The 11,436-nt window shown below is 44.7% G+C and overlaps 1 protein-coding gene across 3 annotated transcripts in view; it reads left to right on the forward strand.

Annotated features, from left to right (window-relative positions):
• The window catches only part of gse1b (Gse1 coiled-coil protein b), a 44,754-nt gene that overhangs the window by 30,264 nt on the left and 3,054 nt on the right, over positions 1–11,436 (forward strand). For 2 of the 3 annotated variants that reach the window (XM_053321007.1, XM_053320998.1), the window contains exons 4-15: positions 847–1,013; positions 1,279–1,470; positions 3,135–3,299; positions 3,428–3,792; positions 3,910–4,237; positions 6,611–7,239; positions 7,398–7,510; positions 7,622–7,886; positions 9,245–9,358; positions 9,559–9,933; positions 10,367–10,705; positions 11,033–11,136. In XM_053321007.1, the coding sequence (XP_053176982.1) occupies positions 847–1,013; positions 1,279–1,470; positions 3,135–3,299; positions 3,428–3,792; positions 3,910–4,237; positions 6,611–7,239; positions 7,398–7,510; positions 7,622–7,886; positions 9,245–9,358; positions 9,559–9,933; positions 10,367–10,705; positions 11,033–11,136 (3,156 nt within the window). The remainder of the gene's footprint in view (positions 1–846; positions 1,014–1,278; positions 1,471–3,134; positions 3,300–3,427; positions 3,793–3,909; positions 4,238–6,610; positions 7,240–7,397; positions 7,511–7,621; positions 7,887–9,244; positions 9,359–9,558; positions 9,934–10,366; positions 10,706–11,032; positions 11,137–11,436) is intronic. The other variant, XM_053321015.1, reaches the window with a different exon arrangement.

Consider the following 11,436-nt stretch of genomic DNA (forward strand, 5'->3'; position numbering starts at 1 on the left):
GGAGATGAGATAGTTGTTCAGCCATTCCTGTGAAATTCCACTATCACTATCACTGCATAAACAATTTCCTTGTACAACTTACAAGGGTGTAAGTTTCTCAGTACAGCGATAGCATTTGTAGGCAGAGGAAAACCAAAGCTTCTGAAAAATGCTCTCCCACTCCCACAGCAGGATGTCTTTGTAGCTTTGAAATGGTGTTTGTATGTGCGTGTGTGACTGTGTATGAGTGTGTGTGTGTGTGTGTGTGTGTTTGTTGTGGGATTGGATAAGTGAGACCAGGCGGACTGCCAAAGGGAGAGAGGGAGGTGAAAGAGAAAAAGGAAGAAAGACAGAGAAAAACAGAGGCAGAGAGATGTTGCATTTTGGACTTTGTTGTCTTCCTTGTAGATGTTACAGTGTGGAAGCTATGCGTGCGCACACACACACAGGCACACACACGATTTGCCAAGATCAAAGTCATCATCTCTCTAGAAGTGCCTTAGTTGTACATCCACCATTACCACATCCCCATCGATCATAAGGATGACATCTCTTGTTTACAGTTAGAGAAAAGCAGCAAGCCTGTTTAAAAAAAAATCTCTGCCTGCTTCTTCCATTTTACTATATATTCCCCTTAGAGAAATGTTGATCTGTCTATTTTTACAGGGAGGTGGTATGTGTGAGAAAGTAGATAAAAGTGCCTGAGGTAGGAAGAGAGAGTGAGAGAGGCTGCTGCGCCATAAACAGGCCTATTCTTTCTCTCATCTCCCCCTTCACAGGATAGGCTCCATGAGCAGTGACAAGCATGACGGTCACAGGTCCTCACAAACAATGACTAAGACTCCCTCTCTCTGTGTCTCTCTCTAGGCTGACTCGGGGCCTCGTGGGGCCAGCAGGGAACGTCTGGGTGCAGAGGGGACCCTCCCCCAGGAAAAGGGGGGCCCCTCAGTCCCTGCCCACCTCCTGGGAAACCCCTATGCCTTTGGTCTCACTCCTGGTGCTGTCATGCAGGATTCACGCTTCCAGCCACTTAAGTGAGTCACATACTGGTCTGCCAGTTCCCCTGTTCAGGGTTAACATGTTTTCAATTTTGGGTTTCATGGACAAATCATTTTCATGGTCATTAATTCATAGGTATATGAAACTTACTGTAATGAGCAGTTCAAACAATTGTGTAACATTTGACTTGTTAGTGTTGGAACAGAGAAACTATTAGAACTTGAACTGGACAACAATGAACATATCAAATTAACCATGGCTTTCCTCTGTTGTCCCCTCCTCTTTTTCTTTTGTGGCCAGTCTGCCTAGACAGTTGCCTAATGCAGTACCGCCTGGTCATGTACCAGAAGAGTACCTCCGCGGTTTTCGGCCCTATGCCACAACAGAGGATGCCCTCCGCATGCCCTCTTTGCCCTTGAGCCTGGACCATGCCACTGCAGCTGCTTACTACCACCCCAGCTACCTGCCCCATCCCTCCTTCACGCCATACAGGTAAGCCTCTCCTTAAATTTGTTTTGTTGACTTGGCTTCTATTTCCTCTGAGAGCAAATTGTGCAAACCAGTGCATATGACTGAAGTAAGCAGTAAAGGCATTATTGTTTAGCTGACCATGAATTTGTGCTCCCAGAGGTAAAATATTTTGTTGATGCTTTATTTGTATATTCATTTAAGTGGGGGTCGATTTAATTTAGTGTTAGAACTGAAGAGAGATGTGTCTGAGACAGACGGTAGCGCCAAGTGAAAAATCAGGTTTCAGGTAAACAAAAGGCACAAACAGAGAATACTGATAACAGAGACAATAACCAAACTCATAGTATCAGCCAGGACAAGTAGAAGGTCACAGAGGATCAGGTAAAACAATGACATTGTAGCATTGAGTACTCAGTACCTCTTTGTATCACAAAAGGGCAGAGTTTATCATATTGGATGCACATCTTATGTTGATATCTAAAAGCTTAATACACTTTATCATCTGACAGACTGCTGTTTGGAAATGCCTTTGTCAACTGTGTCAAAAGCTTTTAAGAGACTGATAAAAAAAATAGTAGTAAAAAAGTAGATTTACATCACTGTTTGTTGCCAAAAGCTGTAGAAAGGTAAATTACAGCCTTCAGTGCTTTGTTGCTTGTGAAACTACAATGCAGTTCCTCATTAAACAATGACTACACAAAGATTTGACAGTTTACCAAATTCTTAGGGTCGTGGGGTAATAATTTTTGTAGAATGAGACAAACAAAACTGTATTTACTGCATAAAAACAAGCCAGTCAGTAGCAAAAATCAATTTTCTTGTCCAAACTAAATTATACTAATAAAAAAATTGAGTTTAAAAAAGTGCCATGGCTGGATTTGCCACCCAACTCTGTATATATTGCTACTGTCTATATTTGCCTCATGAGAAATGTAAAATATTCTCTGGGCTTTATGTATATCCACATAAATACATTTATATGGAAAGTTGTTTTTTTTAGGTATATAAGGTTTGGTTGTTCATTACAGCAGCAACAGCACAGTAATCACTGAGGGTGAAAATAACAGCAAAACACATTTTTTAAAGATTATTTGTTCAAAAATAATTAATTTCAGACACGTAGGTGGTCGAACGATTAGAGCGTATATCATATTCGGAGGTCCTTTACTGTATGTCACACCCCTCTCTCTCCCATGTTTCCTGTCGGTCGACTGCTAAATAAAGGTGTCTATGCCAACAAAATCTTTAAGGACAAAAAAAAAATTCAAATGTACATTATGTATGCTTGTGTATGTGTGTGCGTGTTGATAAGGGTCCTGCTTGCTTTGGGCTATCACACAGGCTGTGCGCCCCTGGTCTGTCAGCCCAGCAAGATCAGATGACTGCAGCACCCATCACACACTGCAGTGTAATGGATTTAATGAGGGGATGAGCTGTGGATGTCACACACATGCACAAAAAACACACAGCATCAGCACACAGCACAGTCTCTTGCCTGGCTGCTGTGTAGTAATTGAGGTTAGCTGACAGCCACTGCTGCTTTCTTGAAAGATGGAAGACACTGTGATGTCGCTTCTTTGTGATACGAAGGCACACAGGTTAATGAAAGTGAACACTGCACTGTCACACAGGGAGACTGACTCCCTCTCTTTCTCTCTTTTTTGATTGCAATCCCTATCTACCAGGATGGATGACCCGTTCTGCCTCTCTGCTTTGAGGTCACCTTTCTATTCGCTACCAGCAGGGGGAGCTTTACCCCCCATCCATCCCTCTGTTCACATGCACCTACCAGGGGTCCGCTACCCAGGAGACTTCACACACCCTTCACTGTCAGCACTGCAGTCTGAGAGGTAAAGTCCCCTTCATTTATGCATACGTACACACTCAAGTACATGCAAGTATCAGCAGTGAACTATTTTTTTAAATGTCACAGCCATCTTTTTGCTAATTCTGTTTCCCTATCCACTTTGCCTTCTAGGCTTCAGCTGGAGGATGAGCTGCGGCAGCGAGAGAGGGAGCGGGAACGAGAGCGTGAGCGTGAAAAGGAGAGGGAGCGTGAGGCGGAAAGAGAGAAGGAACGGGAGAGAGAACGAGAGAGGGAAAGAGAGCGAGAGAAAGAGCTGGAGAGGGAGAGAGAGCGTGAGCGAGAAAGGGAGCGTGAGAGAGAACGGGAGAAGGAGAGAGAAAGAGAGAAGGAACTGGAGAGGCAGAAGGAGAGAGCTCTGAGGGAGAAAGAGCTGCAGGCGTCCAAGGCCATGGAGAGCCACTATCTGGCTGAGCTCCATGCCATGAGGGGGCAGGAGGACCGAACCAAGCCTGAGAGACTGACCCCTAATCGGGCTGGTATGTGTCTCTGCTTCCCCTGTAGCCTCCATGGGCTACAGTTGTACCGCTTGTCAACACCTGCTCCTGTAATCACTTTATATCAACATTTTGACACTGATCTCTTTCCCTTCACAGATAAAACCAAAGAGCCCGCCCTTCCAGCTCCCAAACCAGTCCCGCCAGGACTCCACTCCTCAGTGGTACAACCACATCATCCTGTCCCTGGTCTAATCTCAGGCCACAGCCTCTACATGGGGCCCGGTGCTGTGGGGGGGCTGTCGGCCGCAATGATCACTCAGAGGAACAATGAGGAAGAGAGGTGGTTGGCGCGGCAACGCAAGCTGCGTCAGGAGAAAGAGGACCGTCAGTACCAGGTGTCTGAATTCCGCCAGCAGGTTCTGGAGCAGCACCTGGATTTGGGACGGACAGCTGACACACCAGATCACAGGACAGACTCACACAGGTGAGGTGGAACTTTCAAAGCCAACATGTGCCATGACTTGGCAGTTGCAAAGTGGTTTTGTCCATGTTTGGATATATCTGTGACACCAAAATGCATGCATGCTCTCACATGTTCACCAATGCAAACATTATTTTTGGGGTTTTTGGCTGGCTGTCTCTGCTAGCCTGATTGGGACAGTTGTGCCTGTGTTTTGAGGCCTCAGAAGCTGGCCGGCATTAGAAGTTTGTTTTCAGGTAGGACTGGAAAAAAGATAAATCCTGTCAGAAGCAACACAACTACTCTATTTCTGTCCATGCAACCTTCCAGGCCTGACATGCAGGCAGACAAGCTATGTTTAGGTGTTGATGTAGAGCAGTGATCCTCACTATTTTTTTCACAAGAGCCACATTGACAGAGCAAAATCAAGGGGAGAGTCACTTTTACGACAACATACCAAGTCACCGTTGCAAATGTGTATTTCTACATATAATTTGGACATCCCACAACAAAAAGAAACAACACAGCCAATACATTTTCAATTAAGACCATATTTACCTTAATACTGGGATGAGCGGAAGGTGGCATGCATGTCTTTGATTTTCTTCATGTTGTATTTGTAGTTTGTTGTTGCAATCACAGTGAGGCATTCAGGATGAGCATGGGTCAGTCGGTTTCTCTGTTTCCTCTTGATAGTGTTCATGGTTGAAAATTTTGACTCACAGGTGTATGTGCTCATGAAGAAAGACATCACTTTCTGTGCAAGTGGTTTCAAAGTGGGAAAGTCTGCTTCGTCTGTCCAATTCTCTTGAAATTTCCTGTGCTCATCTTGTATGTCTTGTACCTTTCATTCTGGGAACCCCTGACGTTTGCCTGCTCGTCCCCTCTCCGGCGTCTTCATGTTGATTTTTGTTTGCTGCTTCCTCAGACTCTTTATCCTCACTATTCGTTAAAATGTCCATCTGGTTTTTGCCCTTTTTTAATTAGAAAATCGATCCATTTTGTGCCTGCATCTCACGCTGGCTAGTGGAGCTAACGTAACCTGGCTGCAACGGGTGTGACGGTGTTGTAAACAATGCTGTAAGTGGGCTGCATTGCCAGGTTTGATAGTGCCCCCTTTAGGAAACACCATTAATTAAGGTGAAAGGAGAAGTATAATGCAGATGTTTGCGTTTTTGTAGTGCAGTGTTCACTGTATATTTATGTAGCAATTTGAAAAAAATGTATTGGCTGTGTTACCATATTGTTATAAGCTACCATGCGAGCCACCAATTAAAGCTTGACGAGCCGCATGTGGCTTGACGAGCCGCATGTGGCTCGCGAGCCGCGCAATGAGTATCTGTGATGTAGAGTGTAAAGCAGGGGCCTGGTGACTGCTGTTTTATGAGTATTGGGCAGGGGTTTCAAACAGGCAGCGAGTGGAACAACTAAGATACACAAAGGCTAATTCTCGGCTAATCCTCTCAACCTTGCACAGCATAAGCCCCCTACTTACCCTCCCTTGTTACTGTGCCTGTGTTTGTGCTGTTGTGTGTGATTCAGGAGTGAGGTTTTGGATAATGCTGAACTGGTAGGACAGGAGAGATACACACATGTCCGCTATCAGTAACCCTACGGTATAATCGCAGAATCACAGCTCACAGGCTGCAGATTGCAGATAATGCACACATTTACTCACTCACACACAGAACAGACAGCCACAAACACAAACAGGAGGCATAGATAATTTGACTGGTCATGCAGTGTGCTCTCCTGCCAGGTTTGATTTGGAAAGATGTTCTAGACAGTATCCATCAGCCATCTGTCTCTTTCTTCCTCACTGTTGCCATTTCTTCCCCATCACCATACCATTTTCCTTCTTCAAGTCTCTCTTTTCACTGTTGTTCTTAATGTACATGTATATACTTCTTCTCTCTTTCATCATATATTTAATTCCTTTTCTAATAATCCACTGGCCTCCTTACCCTCCATATGTCAGTCCCTTTCTTCTCTGCCCGCCTGCCAGTTAGGGAATTTTTCTCCTGGCCTATCCCTCAGTGCACCCCTCTCTGAACTTGCTCATTCCCTCTGTGCATGTGTGTATGTGCGTGCATGCCATACTACAAGGGCCTAACAGATCAAAAACAGCCCTGTATATTTGGAGGACATTGTGTGCCTTGGCCACATCCTCACTCTGCTATGGGCTACTCTGTCTGGGCTTGATAACACTGCTTTGCACAGACACACAAACCCACCGACATACTGACAGAGATGAAGGGAGAGAGGCAGGGCATATAAACACTGTGGTGTGTCTCTGCATTGCTTTTGTGATTGGGGAACATTATTTTTCAATTTTAGAAGAAATATAGGCATTGTCTAACGGATAAGCATGACCCCTGTTAAATTGTATCTCTACAGACCAAATCATCATGAACCAGGAAGCCGGGACCTCCACCCTCACTTAGGTGCCCCTCCACCCCTCATCTCCCCCAAACCTCCTCAGCCACAACGTGAACACCACCCTCCGCCTCCCACCACCCTGTGGAACCCTGCATCTCTTATAGAAACACCCTCAGAGTCCAGACGTAACCACGAACCCTCAGGGATGGGACACTATGAGCTCAGTCGGCTGCCCCCGGGGCTCTCCAAATATGAGGATGGGGCCAGGAGAAGAGAGGGGGGAGTGATGGAGAAGTATCCCCCACTGAAAGGTCCTCCGGGCCTGCCAGAGCCCAATACATTCCTCGCTGATCTGGAGAAATCCACCCAGTCCTTCTTCAGCCAGCAGAGGGCATCACTGTCCCTGTCCAGCCAGTATGAACTGGAGGGGGCTGGGAAAAGCAGTGCTGGATTGAAGAGCCTCCAGGGGCACAGTAGACAAGGACAAGCACTAGGGATGATGACTGGGACAGGGATAGGGCAGGTAGCCACACTGGGGATGGTTCCAGAGACAATGTTGATCTATGATGAGTTCCTTCAGCAGCACCGAAGGCCTGTCAGTAAGCTGGACCTGGAAGAAAAAAGGAGAAGGGAGGCAAGAGAGAAAGGTACGCACATAGTCATAGTGTTACACTACACCCAGTGATGTTCACTCTTACATGCTTGGAGAAAAAAAACCCATTGACTATATTGTTTTATGTAACAGATATCTTAATGGATGGTTTTAAAAGTGGGGTGTCAGTAGTGACCTCTGTGTTTGCTGCAGGTTACTACTATGAGCTGGATGACTCATATGATGAAAGTGATGAGGAGGAGGTGAGAGCTCACCTCAGGAGAGTGGCAGAGCAGCCCCCACTCAAACTGGATGACTCCACAGAGGTAAAACACCTACCAACAAATATGCTTTCTGTGCTTTCTACAGTGGAAGCTCAAACAGGCACTCATGATAAAACATTGCAATGAGATAATGTCCCTTACCTCTCTGAACAGAAATTGGACTTCCTGGGAATGTTTGGCCTGACCACAGTGGGCCGGCGGGACGATCTGGTGCAGCAGAAGAGAAGAAAGAGGAGAAGGATGCTCAGGGAGCGCAGCCCCTCACCACCTGCCATGCAATCAAAACGCACTCCCCCTCCTCCTCAACTCAGCACGCGCTTCACCCCTGAGGAGATGGACCGAGCGCCAGAGCTGGAGGACAAGAAGCGGTTCCTCACCATGTTCAGACTGTCCCATGTCACTATTCAGCAGAGGAGAGGTAAGAGAAATATAAAATGCACATATGCTATGCAATGTAATGCAATACAATTATATAAATGCACTAAAGAAGTCCAGTTTACAGAGCAGGTAGTTGTTCTCGCTCTCCTAATTTACATAGTCATGTTGGAAACCACCATAAATAATAAACCACTCTAAATGTGGTTCTTTAGTGCTGCTTACCAGCCATTTTGTTTAATTATGTTTTGAGAAGTAGATTAATTGGTAGGAGACTTAACTATGCATAACAACGCCTTTTAGCTATTCTTAATTAAATAAATGATAGCTCCCTTATTGTTTGCATGATTGGTGTGCCCAGGAAGCCAACTTCATTGCTTTTGACTGTAAAATATCAGATTTGAATGAAGAACATAGTTTTTATTGACAGTGATGAATATTTGTACATTATCTCAAAGCATAGCAGAACATACATCATTGTCTTTCAGCAAGCTAATCAGAAACCACTACATCACAGCACTGGCCCAGTAACCTTTCCATGCCATGCAAACATACCCATCAGTGACTCTTATCATGTCTCTTCCCTTTTACATCTCATCCCAGCAGAGTTAAGTAGACTGATCGCATGCCCATTTAGCTCTCAGACAGAAGTAGTCATTCTCAGTTGGCTCCGCAGCTTGCTGATGCTTCACTTCACCTGAGCTCTGCGCTGCGCTTTCATTTACATGTTGACTCTTGCCCTGAAGGAAATCATAAAGGGATGAAACAATGATCATGCCAGCCTCAAACTCCTATATTATATGCAACATATATTTAACAATGTATGCATAATGCAGTGGCTTATATTACCCTACCCACACACACACACGTTTGTCTTTATCTCCTTGTGAGGACACTCACTTACATAATGCATTATCTAGCCCCTTACCCTACCCTTAACCATCACAATTAAATGCCTAAACGTATCCCTTACCCTACATTGAACTTAAACTCAATTCTAACCTTAACATTAAAACCAAGTCTTAACCCTCAAATTGCCCTTTGAAGTTATGGGGACAGAAATATCTTCACAATGCTGATTTTCCACCGAAATTGGTTCTGTAACTGATAGAAAGACGCACACACACACAGACGAAGAATTGGGAGTGGCAGCAGTAGGCTTACAATGATCCTAGGCTAATCCTCTTGATTTACTGTTTGCTGTCTACAGATGGCAGCGCACTGCCTCCCACACTGTCAGGCTGCAGTTAACCGCCTTAGACACACACACACACACACACACACACACACACACACACACACACACACGAAATAAGTGGTTATTAAATTGTGAATCAGTTACAAACAGACAAGGCTAATGCTACAAAGATTTACAGGTTGGTTTTTATTTCTGTCTCTTAGATAATGAAAGGGTGGTGGAGCTGCTTCAGGCCATTAAAGAAAAGAGTGTAACCTTGGATACCATCAGACATGCCCCTCATCCGCTATGTAAGAGCCCTCCAGCGCAGATCTCTGGTGAGACATATGCTAATGAACACAAACATACACAAGTCCTAATTTCTAAAGTATCACATTAGAGTGGTTATATTCATTTGTATAATGTATCTGGCTGAGAGATGCATCTAAAGTAACAACACTTTCTAATTACGGCACTCCATCTGTAGTTATGTTGATCTTCACCTCATCACAACTAACACATGTCCAAATGATTGCAGATTCTGCATTTGCCCAGCCTCCCTCTGAATCAGAAGACCACCACAGCGTCAGACCACATAGCCCCTCCTCACATTGCCCAGCGTCCCCAAATGGCCATCCAAAAACCCTTGGGGACACATTAAGACCAAAGGAACCCCCTTCTCCAGCTGTCTACCCAGACAAGGCCCGGGGGCCCAGTGAGGGACCGATCTCTAAGAGGAGCTCTAGCCTGCTGAACAGCTTGCGGCCCCCGCTCCCCCTGCAGGCTAAAGAGGGCCTTCACAGCGTCAATGGACGCCCCAAACCCTGGGACAGCTTCACCCCGGAGGAATTCGCTCAGCAGTTCCATGAATCTGTGCTTCAGTCCACTCAGAAGGCTCTGCAGAAACATAAAGGTAAGCAGTACAAGCCACAATCATAGATATATCTTTGCGAAGATAAGTAATGTAAGAAAATCAGAAAATCTGTGAAAACTGTGCATCACAATTTCTCAGAGCCCAAGATGAAGTTGTCAAATCATTTGCTTTTCCCAACCAAAAGTCCAAAACCTGTCAAAAAGTCAATTTGTAGCCGAAAAGTCACTGCGTCCAGCCTCTCAAATGTGAAGATTTGCTGGTTTTCTAGGGCTTCCATGATAGGAAATTGAATACCTTTGGATTCTGAATTGTTGGCTTAAGGAAATCATAATGGACATTTTCACTTTTTCTCAACAACCAATAATTGAGAAAATAATTATTAATGGCAAGTTAATCCATTCTCCACTTATAAAATGAATAAAAATGAATTAAATATGACAATCCTTTCTTTTCTCTCATCTTTGTCCTGAAGGCGGAGCCACGGGGATGTCTGAATCCTCTCACCTTCAGGAGTCTTCTGTTCACTACAACATTCCAGAGCTTCAGAGCGCGCCTGGCCGGCCACCTCAGCCACATTCACAGTCCCACTCTAATACACATTCATTTGCCCATCCACTCACACACACTCACCCTCAGCCCAATGGGCAGCACTTCCCCGTACCCCTTCACCGGGAGGCCTCAGGGACGAGGGAGGACCTGTCTGGTCCAGAGGATGAGGAGGAAGAAGAGGATGAGGAGGAAGAGGAGGCTCCAACTTCCAAGTGGCAGGGGATTGAATCTATATTTGAAGCTTATCAGGAATATGTTGAAGGTAAGAAGCCACATTGAACATGCAGTGATTATACAGCTGCTGCTAGAAAATCTCATAACACTGCTGTTTTATGACTCTAATGCTCCATATTATATGACGGTTTCGTAACTGCTTCCTCTGTAAACCTCTTTCATGGTTCATTAAATAGTGCTATTATTTTTTATTCCTGGAAATTTTTTGTTTTTGAGATAAAATGTTTTCATCTTAAAGCAACGTAACTTTGCATAGGAGTCAGAGTTTACGGGCATCAGTCTTGCTTTTTTTTTCCTCTAACCTGCAACTCAGCTGTCTTTTTCTCATCATTCTCTCATATTCTGTGTCCTCTAGAGCAAAGTTTGGAACGACAAGTATTGCAGAGTCAGTGTCGAAGACTAGAAGCACAAAACTACAACCTCAGTCTGACTGCTGAGCAGCTGTCTCATACCATGGGGGTAAGACACACACCACTGGTGTTACTTTGAGCTCTAATCCTCAACATGATTTCTTTGTTTCTCTTAAAGTAGGGAATAATTATTGGGTGGCTGCAGAAGATGTGATTTCATGTGTCCCCTAACACGCTTTGCATCATCTTAAAGCCATACCCAAACTGTTTACCCCTGACAACACACACACACACACACTGAATAGTAGTTTCATATAAACTACTATTTAAATTCAATAATGCTTTCATTGACACCAGAAAAACTGAACTTCCATCCTTAGCTTCCAAAGTTCAGGTCTGAACATCATTG

The sequence above is a fragment of the Scomber japonicus genome, chromosome 1, assembly GCF_027409825.1.
Source record: "Scomber japonicus isolate fScoJap1 chromosome 1, fScoJap1.pri, whole genome shotgun sequence".
NCBI classification, from domain to species: Eukaryota; Metazoa; Chordata; class Actinopteri; order Scombriformes; family Scombridae; genus Scomber; species Scomber japonicus.